The 12,985-nt window shown below is 35.1% G+C and overlaps 1 protein-coding gene across 5 annotated transcripts in view; it reads left to right on the plus strand.

Moving 5' to 3' along the window:
- SLC33A1 (solute carrier family 33 member 1) overlaps positions 1–11,589 on the plus strand; it is a 28,353-nt gene extending 16,764 nt beyond the window's left edge. The window contains exons 3-7 of one of the 5 annotated variants that reach the window (XM_036120619.2): positions 1,742–1,926; positions 2,202–2,319; positions 4,883–5,098; positions 6,890–7,085; positions 8,442–11,589. In XM_036120619.2, coding sequence (XP_035976512.1) covers positions 1,742–1,926; positions 2,202–2,319; positions 4,883–5,098; positions 6,890–7,057 — 687 coding nt within the window. In that variant the 3' untranslated portion in view covers positions 7,058–7,085; positions 8,442–11,589. Of the gene's footprint in view, positions 1–1,741; positions 1,927–2,201; positions 2,320–4,882; positions 5,099–6,889 lie in introns of all 5 variants that reach the window. The other 4 variants (XM_036120621.2, XM_036120618.2, XM_036120624.2 and 1 more) reach the window with 4 other exon arrangements.
- The last annotated feature ends 1,396 nt before the right edge of the window (positions 11,590–12,985 follow it).

A 12,985-nucleotide genomic window follows, 5' to 3' on the forward strand; every position in this document is an offset into this window, starting at 1 on the left:
CATATACTATTACCATTTCTTTTTTTTTTTTTTTTTTTAAGATTTTAATATTTATTTGACAGAGAGAGACAGAGTGAGAAGGAACACAAGCAGGGGGAGTGGGAGAGGGTGAAGCAGGCTTCCCGCTGAGCAGGGAGCCCGACATGGGGCTCGATCCCAGCACCCTGGGATCATGACCTGAGCTGAAGGCAGACGCTTAACAACTGAGCCACCCAGGCGCCCCTATTACCATTTCTTTAAAGAATGTTTTTTAATATAGTTTCACACTTACTGAAAATTTGCTTATATAGTTGAAAGAATTCTCATATATCAAATCTCTAATTGTTAACAGTTAGTTCCACTTTCTGTATTCTGTAGATTTATGCTCTATTACATATTTCTTCTGAAATATTAGAGTATTTGCACATATTATGCCCCTTTACCCATAAATACCTTGAGTATATATTTCCTAAGAACAAGGGTTTTCTTTTCCAATCCACAACTTAATCAAAAATTTAAGAATTTTAATTGATAAAATACTATTATCTAATCACAGCCCATACCCAAATTTCACCAGTTGTCCCAGTAACAGCCTTTATAACTTTACTCTTCCCTGGTCAGGGATCCAGTCCAGAATCACACATTGGATTTAGTGGCTATCAGCCTTTTTTTGTCCTTCATGACCTAGATGTTTTAAATTTTCTGTAGAATGGCCTTCCATTTATGTGTCTGATGTTTCTTCATGTTTAGGTTCAGGTAACACAAATATGTCAGGAATATCATCCAAGTAATATAGGGATGACTTTGGGGAATTCTATGAGGAGCCTTATCATGTCCCTTTATCCCATTAACTGTTGTTAACTTTGATTACTTTGTTAACCCATTGTAAAGTTACTATTTTTCCTTTTGTAATTAAAAACTAATTTAGGGACGCCTGGGTGGCTCCGTCGGTTAAGCCTCTGCCTTTGGCTCAGGTCATGATCCCAGAGTCCTGGGATCGAGTCCCGCATTGGGCTCCCTGCTCCGCGGGGAGCCTGCTTCTCCCTCTGCCTCTGTCTCTCTCTCTCTCTCTGTCTCTCATGAATAAATAAATAAAATCTTTAAAAAATAAAAAAATTAAAAATAAATTAAAAAAAAAACTAATTTATGGAGAGATACTCTGAGACTCTCTAAATACCTTATTTCAGCCCATTTACTCACTACTTTTAGCATCCTCCTTTTTGTTTGTTTTTAAAAATTAAACTACAGTTTTTCTTCCCTTTCATTTTATTTAACCCTTCAGATAGAATGTTTTCTCAAAATTACTTTTGAAATGTTAGACGATTTTTGGAAATTTTATTGTGATCAGTCAGAAATCATTAAAAACGTGTATATGTGGCAGTGATGCTTCATTTTAACCAGATTTTATTTGGAGTCAATTAAAGACTCTTTTTAAAACTTAAAATATAGAAATCAGTAAGTTTGGATTTGAATACTGTTTATTGTAAGAGATTGAACTTTTTGAAATTTAGTTGTAATTACAGCCATCTGCTGTTCCTGAAAGTGCTGAATTTTCAGTTGTTTTCACTGAGTATTGTCAGTAGACCATAGGACAAAGTATGCCTTCTGTAACTTGATTGTTGTACCAGATAGAGTAATATATTTACTTGTAACTGCCGTGAATCAATAATGAGATTGAGGTTCTTGGAGAACTTACATATGCTTGAGGAAAATATTTTGTAAATCACAAATTAAAGTTGTTTTTTTTTTTTTTATATTGCAGATTGGTTTTTCAGCAGCAGATGCAGTAACAGGACTGAAATTGGTAGAAGAGGGAGTACCCAAAGAACATTTAGCCTTATTGGCAGTTCCAATGGTTCCTTTGCAGATAATATTGCCTCTGATTATCAGCAAATACACTGCAGGTCCCCAGCCACTAAATATATTTTACAAAGCCATGCCCTACAGGTAAAAATGAAATAAAACCTTACTAAATAAGAAAGGTTAAATGAGGAACATTCATCAGTATCACTAATAACTGTGTGTAAAGTATATATGGAAAAAGACTTGAAAAGCATCTTTAACTTTAGCATCATTTATATGCACTTTTATCTCTTTTTAACCTCCTAACAGGTTTTAAATAACAGGCTACTTTCACATAGTAGGCATACAGATTTCTATTTTTGTTGTTATTTTTTAACCTAAAATGGACGTCACCTCCATGTTTCTTTCTTTTTCTATAGATTATTGCTTGGATTAGAATATGCTCTACTAGTTTGGTGGACTCCCAAAGTAGAACATCAAGGAGGATTCCCTATGTATTACTATATTATAGTGCTGCTGAGTTATGCGTTACATCAGGTAAGCTTGCTGTGGTTTTCTCAGAAGTAAACTTTTATTTTTGGAAAATAAAGAAGAGATTTTTCTACAGTTGCCTTGAAATAATGATAATAAATTTTAAGACTTAAACATGAGTCTGACACTGAAGAAATTATTTGACAATGAACTTTAAACATTGTGGCTTTTGATTTATTGAGCTCTATTCGTAGAGAGTTTCTTCATTTCATTTATTTTGTTCATTCAACCAGTATTTGTTATATACAGAATTAATTCCAAAACTAGTAATTCTACCCTTCCTAAGTATTCCTCAGTCCATCCCTAGACTTGGGTTCTTTATTTCTTCTATTCCAGATGCCTCTTCTTTCTGAAAGTCTTGAAAAATAATGATGGCGGGCACCTGGGTGGCTCAGTCGTTAAGCGTCTGCCTTCGGCTCAGGTCAGGATCCCAGGGTCCTGGGATCGAGCCCCACATCGGGCTCTCTGCTCAGCGGAAAGCCTGCTTCTCCCTCTCCCACTCCCCCTGCTTGTGTTCCCTCTCTCTCTGTGTCTCTCTCTCTCAAGTAAATAAAATCTTTAAAAAAAAAAGAAGAAAGAAAAAGAAAAATAATGATGGCTACTGGGCGACAGATCCCAGGTTTTTGGTTTCGATTCTGTACTGAAAGTTAAGACTTACTCTTTGTGATTTTGAAAATTGTGTGTTAATCTGCTTTCTCTTTCTTTATTAGCTATGTTTGTAATCCCTAGCCTCCCCTAAGCTGCTGTTGCAGAATGGGGTTGTGTTCTGGGGGCAAGTGATTTCAAGTAAACTTGTAGACACCCAGCAGTAAACTTTGGGACTTGAGTGCAGTTATTACAAATGTGTATCTAAGAGTCACTTTGGATTTTTCTATGGAACATAGTTTAAACTTATAATTACAAACTCCTCACTTGTTTTTAACTGAAACCTAAAAATGTGGCTACCAAATAATCTCAATAATTTTTTACATACAGTTATATCATTTGGGAGAACTCCATAATGGATCTGTCCAACTAACTATATTTAAAGAAGTGCTTTAACTTAATAAATGTTTCGTTATCTGTGTAAGTAAAAGAAAACTACAGTGTAGTAGTCCAAAAATCTTTTGTTTGGCTTTGGATTTGATTAGAAAATTTTCTAAAGTGTAGCCGTTGATGCTCAGACAGCCAGATGCTTTCTGGGAAAAACTGTACAAGGCCAAGTAAATTTGAGAAATGATACCTGACATAACCCTTTTTTCTGTAGCATCTTAGTCATCAACAAATACTAATTGGACACCTGTTCCATGCCAGAAACCATTCTAAGCGCTAAAATAGAACTGAATAAGTCATGCCAAAATCCCTGTCCTTAAGGAGTTTATATCCTAAAGGCTTTCAGAGGCCTACAGTGAAAGGGACCTGTTTATTTTTTTGTGTAACTTAGTGTTTCTCAGTCTTTTTTGACTCTGGAATACCTTTTTCTATGAACGCCCCATGGAACAGTATTCAAAGGAAAGCGATTTTGGAAACATGGTTTGTTTCCATGTTTCTAAATGGAGAGTTAATTCTTGCCTCTTAAGTACTTTTTGCCTCTTAAGGAGATTTTTCTGTTCAGTTTGTCTCATAAATTTTGAAATGTTATCATTCTTCTGTATATGTAAAAGAAAAAATACATATACTTACATATTCATTCACATATATACTTATACATACACACACAGGATGTATTTAGGGACAATACAAATAGGGGGTTTTGCTAATTGCTGTATGCATCCTTCAGTGCCACCCTGTTTGTCATTTTCTCTATTGAGCTTTCTTTGACTACTTACTGTAGAATTAATCTCTCATTTATTTAGATTCCAGTAGCATAATGTGTGTACTTCTACTTTCAATACTTATTGCATTCCATCGTAATTATTTATTCCTTATTTTCCCAGCCTAGAATAAGTTCTTCAAGGGTACATAGAGAATGTGTCTTTTTTTTTTTTTTAAAGATTTTATTTATTTATTTGACAGAGAGAGACACAGCGAGAGAGGGAACACAAGCAGGGGGAGTGGGAGAGGGAGAAGCAGGCTTCCCGCTGAGCCGGGAGCCCGATGCGGGGCTCGATCCCAGGACCCTGGGATCATGACCTGAGCCGAAGGCAGGCGCTTAACAACTGAGCCACCCAAGCGCCCTGAGACTGTGTCTTATTCATCTTTTTATTGCCATGATCTGGCCTGGCCTATAGTAGGTGCTCAATATATCTTTGTTGACTTGAGTTTAATAAGGGTCATGAAAATTAATTTTCAGATTTATGATTTTGATTTTTTAAGTCAGACTCTTTTTTTTTTTTTTTTTTTTAAAGATTTTATTTATTTATTTAAGACAGAATGAGAGAGAGAGAGCACATGAGAGGGGGGAGGGTCAGAGGGAGAAGCAGGCTCCCTGCCGAGCAGGGAGCCCGATGCGGGACTCGATCCAGGGACTCCAGGATCATGACCTGAGCCGAAGGCAGCCGCTTAACCAACTGAGCCACCCAGGCGCCCAAGTCAGACTCTTTTTTATAAGGTCTAATTATGGTAAAGGTGTTTTATATTTTCCTTTTAGGTTACATTGTACAGCATGTATGTTTCCATAATGGCTTTCAATGCAAAGGTTAGTGATCCTCTTATTGGAGGAACATATATGACCCTTTTAAATACTGTGTCCAATCTGGGAGGAAACTGGCCTTCTACAGTAGCTCTTTGGCTAGTAGATCCCCTCACAGTGAAAGAGTGTGTAGGAGCATCAAACCAGAATTGTCGAACACCTGATGCTGTTGAGGTAAGTATGTTGTAATTTGATTTATTTTTTATTTTTTTTAAAGATTCCACCTATTTATTTGGGAGAGAGAGCACGAGCAGGGTGAGGGGCAGAGGGAGAAGCAGAGCAGGGAGCCAACGCGGGGCACGATCCCGGGATCATGACCCCAGCCGAAGGCAGACGCCCGACCAACTGAGCCACCCAGGAACCCCAGTAGGTTGTAATTTTAGATAACATTAAGCTAGTATTAAGATATCAATTTTCAGGGGTGCCTGGGTGGCTCAGTTGGTTAAGTATCTGCCTTCAGCTCAGGGCATGTTCCCAGGGCCCTGGGATTGAGTCCCACATCAGGCTCCTTGCTTAGCGGGGAGCCTGCTTCTCCCTCTGCCTGCCACTGCTCCTGCTCCTGCTCTCTCTCTCTTTCTCTGACAAATAAATAAATAAAATCTTAAAAAAAAAAAAAGATACTAATTTTCAGGGGAACCTGGCTGGCTCAGTCTGTGGAGCATGCCACTCTTGATCTTGGGGTTGTATGTTTGAGACCCACATTGGGTGTGGAAATTACTTAAAAAAATAAAATCTTAAAAAAAAAAGAAAGATTAATTTTCTTATTTTGCCTCTAGAAGTACTGTATCTTTTTAAAAAAAACTATCTGCCCATAGTTTCTTCTTTTTTTTTTTAAGATTTTATTTATTTGACAAAGAGCACAAGCAGGGGGAGTAGGAGAGGGAGAAGCAGGCTTCCCACTGAGCAGGGAGCCCATTGCGGGGCTCCATCCCAGAACCCTGGGATCATGACCTGAGCCGAAGGCAGACGCTTAACCGACTGAGCCACCCAGGTGCCCCCTATAGTTTCTAGTGTAGAAATCTCTGGTTTTTTTTTCCTATCAGAACTGAGGGTTATAACACTTAAATCAGTAAGAGTAGCTCACTTGAAGATGCTTCTCAGCAAGGAAAGAGCAGTCTCTCTCCCCTTTACCTTGAGGATCCTATATAGTAAGCACTTAATAAGTGCATAATTAACAGCTAAGTTTTATAATGATAAAAAAGGGAAATTCCATTGACTATTTATGTAACAATTGTAGCTAAACCTGAATGGTTAGCAGTCTATTGTTAAATTATTTCAAATTAACATTAGCCCACTTCTAGAGTAGATTCATTGGAAATTTCTACACATTTCCCAAATATGAAAAGCTATATCTTCTTTTTTTTTTTTTTTTTAAGATTTTATTTATTTATTTGACAGAGGGAGACACAGCGAGAGAAGGAACATGAGCAGGGGGAGTGGGAGGGGGAGAAGCAGGCTTCCCGCGGAGCAGGGAGCCCGATGCAGGGGCTCGATCCCAGGACCCTGGGATCATGACCTGAGCTGAAGGCAGATGCTCAACGACTGAGCCACCCAGGCGCCCCTAAAAGCTATATATTCAAAATGGAAAATAAGTATTGTTTACAGCAAGAGCTGAAAAATATTTTTAATCCTGTTAGTAGCATTAGAGAGATTAAGACATATTAGCATATTCACCATTTGAAATGAACAAAATGATGAAATGATTTAACAAAAATACATTTTGAGGGGAGCCTGGTTGGTTCAGTCAGTAGACCCTATGACACTTGATCTCTTGGTCTCTGGGTTGTGAGTTCAAGACCCATGCTGGATTACTTAAAAAAAAATAATAATAATAATAATAACAATAAAAATACCTTCCAAAAATATTTTTTATTAATCCCTTAAATTACAAAGTAAAAACGTCTAAATTGCTGAATACTTCCATTTTGAAATTGTGAAATATTTATTATAATTTTACTTTTACAGCTTTGCAAAAAGCTTGGTGGCTCATGTGTTACGGCGCTGGATGGTTATTATGTAGAATCCATCATTTGTGTTTTTATTGGATTTGGTTGGTGGTTCTTTCTTGGTCCAAAATTGAAAAAATTACAGGATGAAGGACCATCTTCATGGAAGTGCAAAAGAAGCAACTAATGCATTCACTACTGGACATTCTAGGAAGGTAACTGTAGTTTCATTTTAATTCAGACAGCTATGATAATCAGTGCACGGGAGTATAAAATAATATTTTAAACAAGGAAATTACTAATATAAAATGCCAAATGATTAAAAAATAGAGACTCTCTGTATAGTTGATTATATTTTCCTTGCCTTGTCAGTGTATTTGAAGTTTACTTAAGGTCAGGAAATTGGTTCTTAAAACAAGTTTTCTGGCCTTGTTATTTGATTTATATCTTTTTAATTTACTGACCAAAGTATGTTTTAACCTGCAGTGCAGTAGTCATGGGCGGTAACCATGCAGTCAAGTATTGTTATCAGTACCTATCACTGAGCTGTATTTAAAATTTTAGTACAATATATTAAGTGGAACAGAGCTTGATATTCAGGTGCTAATTACAACTAGTCTGGCCTTGTTGGCAGTTAAATCTTATTTTGAATTGCAAATTGGTTAAATTCTATGTGGAATTTGCTGAGAAGAGAATGCAGACTACTGAAATGCCATTTTAGTTGTTATTTTTCTGACCATAACCACATTGTACTAATGAATCTGTGTTAAGAAGACTATTTTAAATGTATTTCCTGCTTTTGTAAGCATTAAAGATTTTTAAGAAGATTATTCAAACTATTTTTTATAAAATGAAAGCTACGATTTTTAGTTTAATGATTCCCCTGTCCCCCTTTTTTGGAAGATACTCTGATTCCTTGTTAACTTTTACCCTAAAACTTGCATATGTTTTTGTCATAAGTGCTTCATGGCATACAGACAGCTCATGAAGGGATCTAATTTAGTGTTGTATGTATGTTCATGGCAAAGTTTTGAAAATAAAAAATGTTTTTCCTCAAGCAGTTTTTTTATTACTGAGAGAAAAAAAACAGTAAAGCTTTTCGATTAAATAAAATCTAAATGATTAATACCATGATTTTAAAGACTAATGCTTAGAGAGAGAGACAAAGACATTTTGTGCCTTTGACAAGTTAAATTATGTTGTGGAAGAATGTTTCTTAATTAAGCACTTTACTAGTGAGAAAAGATCTCACAGTTACTTTATATGAAATCAGGTACTGTGTTTCCACTTATTAAAACACAACGTTCTGTTTGTAAACTGTAATGTCTGGTAGAGGATTGATATCCCAGGAAAATTAAACTTTTGAATACATTAGCAATTCCCAACATATTATGTACACCCAGTAATAAGGTTCTTTGCATATTTTGTGTTGTGTATTACTCTGACTCTTTAGAGATTATGTAAATCATTCCAAAGTTATAGAAAAAGAAAGATTAAGTTGAGTCTGACTTAATTTTATCCTTGTGGGAAAACATATACTAATTTTTGATTTTGTTAATTTTATAACATAGGTGGAATTTTAGAGTGGGGTTTTATATAAGTAATGGAGGATAAAATGGGTGGGAGAAAATGGCACTCAGCATCTGAAGATAGAGGCAGTTCTCTAGAACTCATGCATTGCCATTGGAAAGCCTGTGTTGGGCATCGATGTCAGATTCTGAAGAATCACCTGGAAAATCATCCTAGAAACAAGGAAGCTACACCAAACCATAGTCTACCATACTTTGTCACATGGGCTGTCCATTATCATGTATTATAATCAAAATGTTTACTTGAATAAAGAAAAAAACCCACTTACTCTCATATGTGAAATGTATTTTGCTTTTTAAATTTTGGATTAAGAAGGTGACATTGCCATAATTACCTTTTGTTTCTTACCCATTCATATTAAAAATTTACATACTTACAAACATACTTTGAAGTCAACAAATCTTTAATGACTTGAAGTATTAAAATATATTGTAAGCCTTTAACTATAAGGTAAAAGCCATTATTAATTGCATTTGCTCTAGAAATGAACATTTATTTTGAATTATAGTCCTTTGGTTATTTGGGTACACGCTTGTAACACATACCAAAAATGACTTCTTAATAGCTATGTGCAACTATATTGCATACATTGATTACTGATGGCATCTTACAAATGATCTACCTGAATCTGAGGATCTGTTCATGGTATATCAGTAGTACTAGAAAATACTACCTTTTTTGCGTATGTTTTTCTTTACTGATAGATCCTGATAAACTCTGCCCTCAAGTATGAACGTTAACTCCTCCAGTGAATGTATTATACATTTACTAGCTAATATTCTTATAAATCTTACAATCTTATAAAAGATTAGCTAAGACTAAAACCAAAAATTCCTTCCTTTGTAAATATTTTAATTTTGCCTGATCAATCATAAAAAAAATTTGTTCAATACCTAAAATAGATTTCTCTATTTTTTTTAATATTAAACCTTTGAGATACAAATCTATTGTTTGATTTCATCTCTTTATTACAAGGATTTTTATCCTAAACAGGTGTCAGTGGGGCCTTGAAACCCCTGAATTGCTAGCAAAACTGGACATGTAATTATTTGTCTTTCTGGAGAGAGCTCTTGTTAAAATCGTAAATGGTCTGTGATCCAAAAAAGTGTAAAAGCCATGACCTTATTGAATGTGGGCTCTGAATTGTAAACATAACTTTGAAATAATAATTGTGAAACTAATTGTTTAAAGCATCCTAAAAACAATGTTAAAAGAAAAATCTTATGATGAAAACTGGAAAATGTCTGCATTTGTAGTGGTGAACTTGAACCTTGAACGGATTAGAGCAGGTAAGACATTACTGGTAGGGGAGAGTTATGAGGGTGAGTTCTGTCCCCAAAAAGAAATATCTTAGTCATTTAGTACTTTTTTCCTATTAATAATTTCTATTTTGTCCTGCTAACAGAAACCCAAAAAAGTATGTTGTTTTATATTAAATGGTTGAGCTCATTATTTAATATAACAGAAGACCAGGCTTGTTTTTATATTTTGGGGATCATCTTTTCTCATGTGGTTGAAAGAATGAATAAAACTGTATGACACAGACCCTGCTAAAACTAAAGAACCAATTTGTTGGGGACATTCCATGCATATTTCCAAAATGTATTTTACCTTAGTATTAGAGAAAGAAAATAAGTTTTAAGAAATGATTCCATTATAGCTAGGATTAATATATTTAATAGCCATTTTCATTACAGGAGGAAAGGTGACAATAGTGCGTCGTACTACTGAGACTTCTTTTAACCAATGTCTTTGGTAGATAGCAAGGCATAATTAATTGATTTTTCTCTTAGCAGATTTAAAATACCTATTATAGACCTTATTTCTTTTTCCACTACAGCTTAATCTCTGCCTGATTTGACAGTGCCAAATTTTTAATGTAATTGCTATTTAATTTGGGACTGGGAGCCTTTTCATTTCCTACCTGTCAAAACTGCTATTAGAATCTTCGTTTCACTCCTTTAAATTGTTGGCAAGGTAAATGGGCACGGAAAACTTATATTTTTTCCTGGAATTCTGTTTTGGTAGAGGAAAGTCCTGTATCAGGATGGAATAGTTAATGTGCAGGGCTCATGCCCTCTCCTTAAGTGAATAGAAACATTTTTTAATTTATCAGATTATAAATATTGCTTTTAAGGAGGGTTTTTTTTTTATGGAGTGGCAGATATTTTATAGGAGGAAATAGTTTTATGTAGCAAATGGAAAATTTTATGATTAATTATAATTTCTCTTTTAAAGAATTTGTCAGGTATATAATTTAAAAGATATTAAAACAGCAATATTTGCATAGTTTATATGAAGTCTCGAAGCATTGAGAAAAGGTTGCTACATTTTGATAGTTTTTTATTGGCAATATATAGAAATAACTTTATAACAGTTTTGTGTGAAGAGTAACAAATAGCATGACTGAAATGAACAAGGTACTGGTATGATTCTTAGGGAATTATAAATCTCTCAGATCTAGTACTCTAGTCAATTACAATTAATCAGTCACTATTATAAAATATAAAAATTAAAGACTATCCTTACTTTCATCAAAATGACCTTATATGTTGGAGAAAGTTTACTTTTTATAGCCTTATAATTAATGAAAGTGAAATTTTTATCACATGCATCTATAAAATTAGGAAAATATAAAATCGGGGCAAAAATCTGATATTTTAAAAAGTTAGTTTGGCATATTTGGTAAATTGATAGATTACCACTGTCAAGTTATATCAGTGAATCTAGATCTATTGTCCTCAGATACTGCTTTATGTGAGAATTAGTGTAAAATTGAAAAAATACGCAGTGTTAAAAGTTGTCATTGTTGGGGTCTTTATGAAATCACTGCATCCATGTACAGTTTTGAATTAAAAATGCACAACACAAAATAATTTCTGTTATCATTTTTGAAAGATCTAACATTAGCTTTGATAGTTTAGCATTATTTAAGTGTTTTAGTATATGTGAAATGCTTATTTGGTTAATTTATTTTCAAATGTTAATAATATTAAATATTTATGCAATGTTTAAATATTTGGAGTATATTTGAAATAAATTCTCCAGATTTTTGCATAAAGGATTATTTAAGTGCTCAAAATGATTGCTTCACAATTGATCTCTAAAAAATAAAATATTGACAAAATATACTTGTTTTCATGTTTATTAAGTACTAGCCAAATTTACCTGCAAATGATTCATGTTAAAATTATACTAGATTGACATTATATAATTAAAAGCAAGGTAATTTCAAGAGGTGTACACCTACCACCAAACCGTTGTTTTTTGTTTTTTGTTTTTTTTTTAATGAAGCCAGCCTGAATCATTGTATCTTCCATTAATAACCTGGGTAAAAGGGAGAATAGATGGAGGCATAACACTGTATGGATAGTTTGGGATTATAAAGAATTTCACTGGGAAACTTTATTGTAAAATCTCTTATTTTTTTTAAGATTTTATTTACTTGAGAGAGAGAACATGAGCAGGGGAGAGGGGCAGAGGGAGAAGGAGAAGTAGACTCCCCGCTGAGCAGGGAGCAGATGTCTGGCTCAATCCCAGGACCCTGGGACTGTGATCTGAGCTGAAGGCAGATGCTTAACTGATTGAGCCACCCAGGCGCCCCTAAAATCTCTTATTTTTTAAACATTTGTTATTGGATATTGGCTTCTTTAGTAGTTACAATTTTAAAGAATTTATTTAAATTAAAAGACAGTTTGGGATTATAGAGAAAATACTGTTTCTCCACAGTTAGAACTTTCTGAGCAAATTTTACTAAAACCTGGGACCTGTGCTGAAAGAGAAGCCTTTGAAGCTAAGTTGTAACTGAATAGAGAGAAACCACAGTGTATTAGTCTGCGAGGGCCATCATAACAAAATACTACAGACTAGGTGGCTTAGACAGCTGAATTTATTTTCTCACAGTTCTGGAGGATGGAAATTCCAAGATCAAGGTGGCAACAGGTTTGGTTTCTCCCAAGGCCCATCTCCTTGGTTTAGAGACTGCCACTTTCTTACTCTGTGTTTACATGACCTTCCTCTCTGCACACACATTCCTGGTGTCTCTTCCTCTTATAAGGACACCAGTCCTACTGGATTAGGGCTCTACCCTTATTTAACCTTAATTACCTCTATAAAGGCCCTGGCTCCAAATATTATCACATTGTGGGTTAGGGCTTCAACATATGAATTTGGGAGGAACACAATTTAGTCAATAACACAAGAGATACTTACTTCTCTGGTATGCACATTTCAAGGGGGATGAGACTTGGGAACATGGATACATCTATGGGTTATAAATCTGGAGACATGTCTTGTTTTTCCCCTGAAGACATATTTATATTCCAAAGGGTAAGAACCCAGGATCCTTCCTAAGGAGAACTTGTTTATATTAAGGACATAAGATTTCTCTTCCAGGCTCCTGGGTGGCTCAGTCTGTTAAGCGTCTGCCTTCGGCTCAGGTCATGATCCCAGGGTCCTGGGATCGAGCCCCACATCAGGCTACCTGCTCAGCGGGGAGCCTGCTTCTCCCTCTCCCACTCCCCCT

This window comes from Halichoerus grypus, chromosome 1, assembly GCF_964656455.1.
Source record: "Halichoerus grypus chromosome 1, mHalGry1.hap1.1, whole genome shotgun sequence".
In the NCBI taxonomy this organism is placed as follows: domain Eukaryota; kingdom Metazoa; phylum Chordata; class Mammalia; order Carnivora; family Phocidae; genus Halichoerus; species Halichoerus grypus.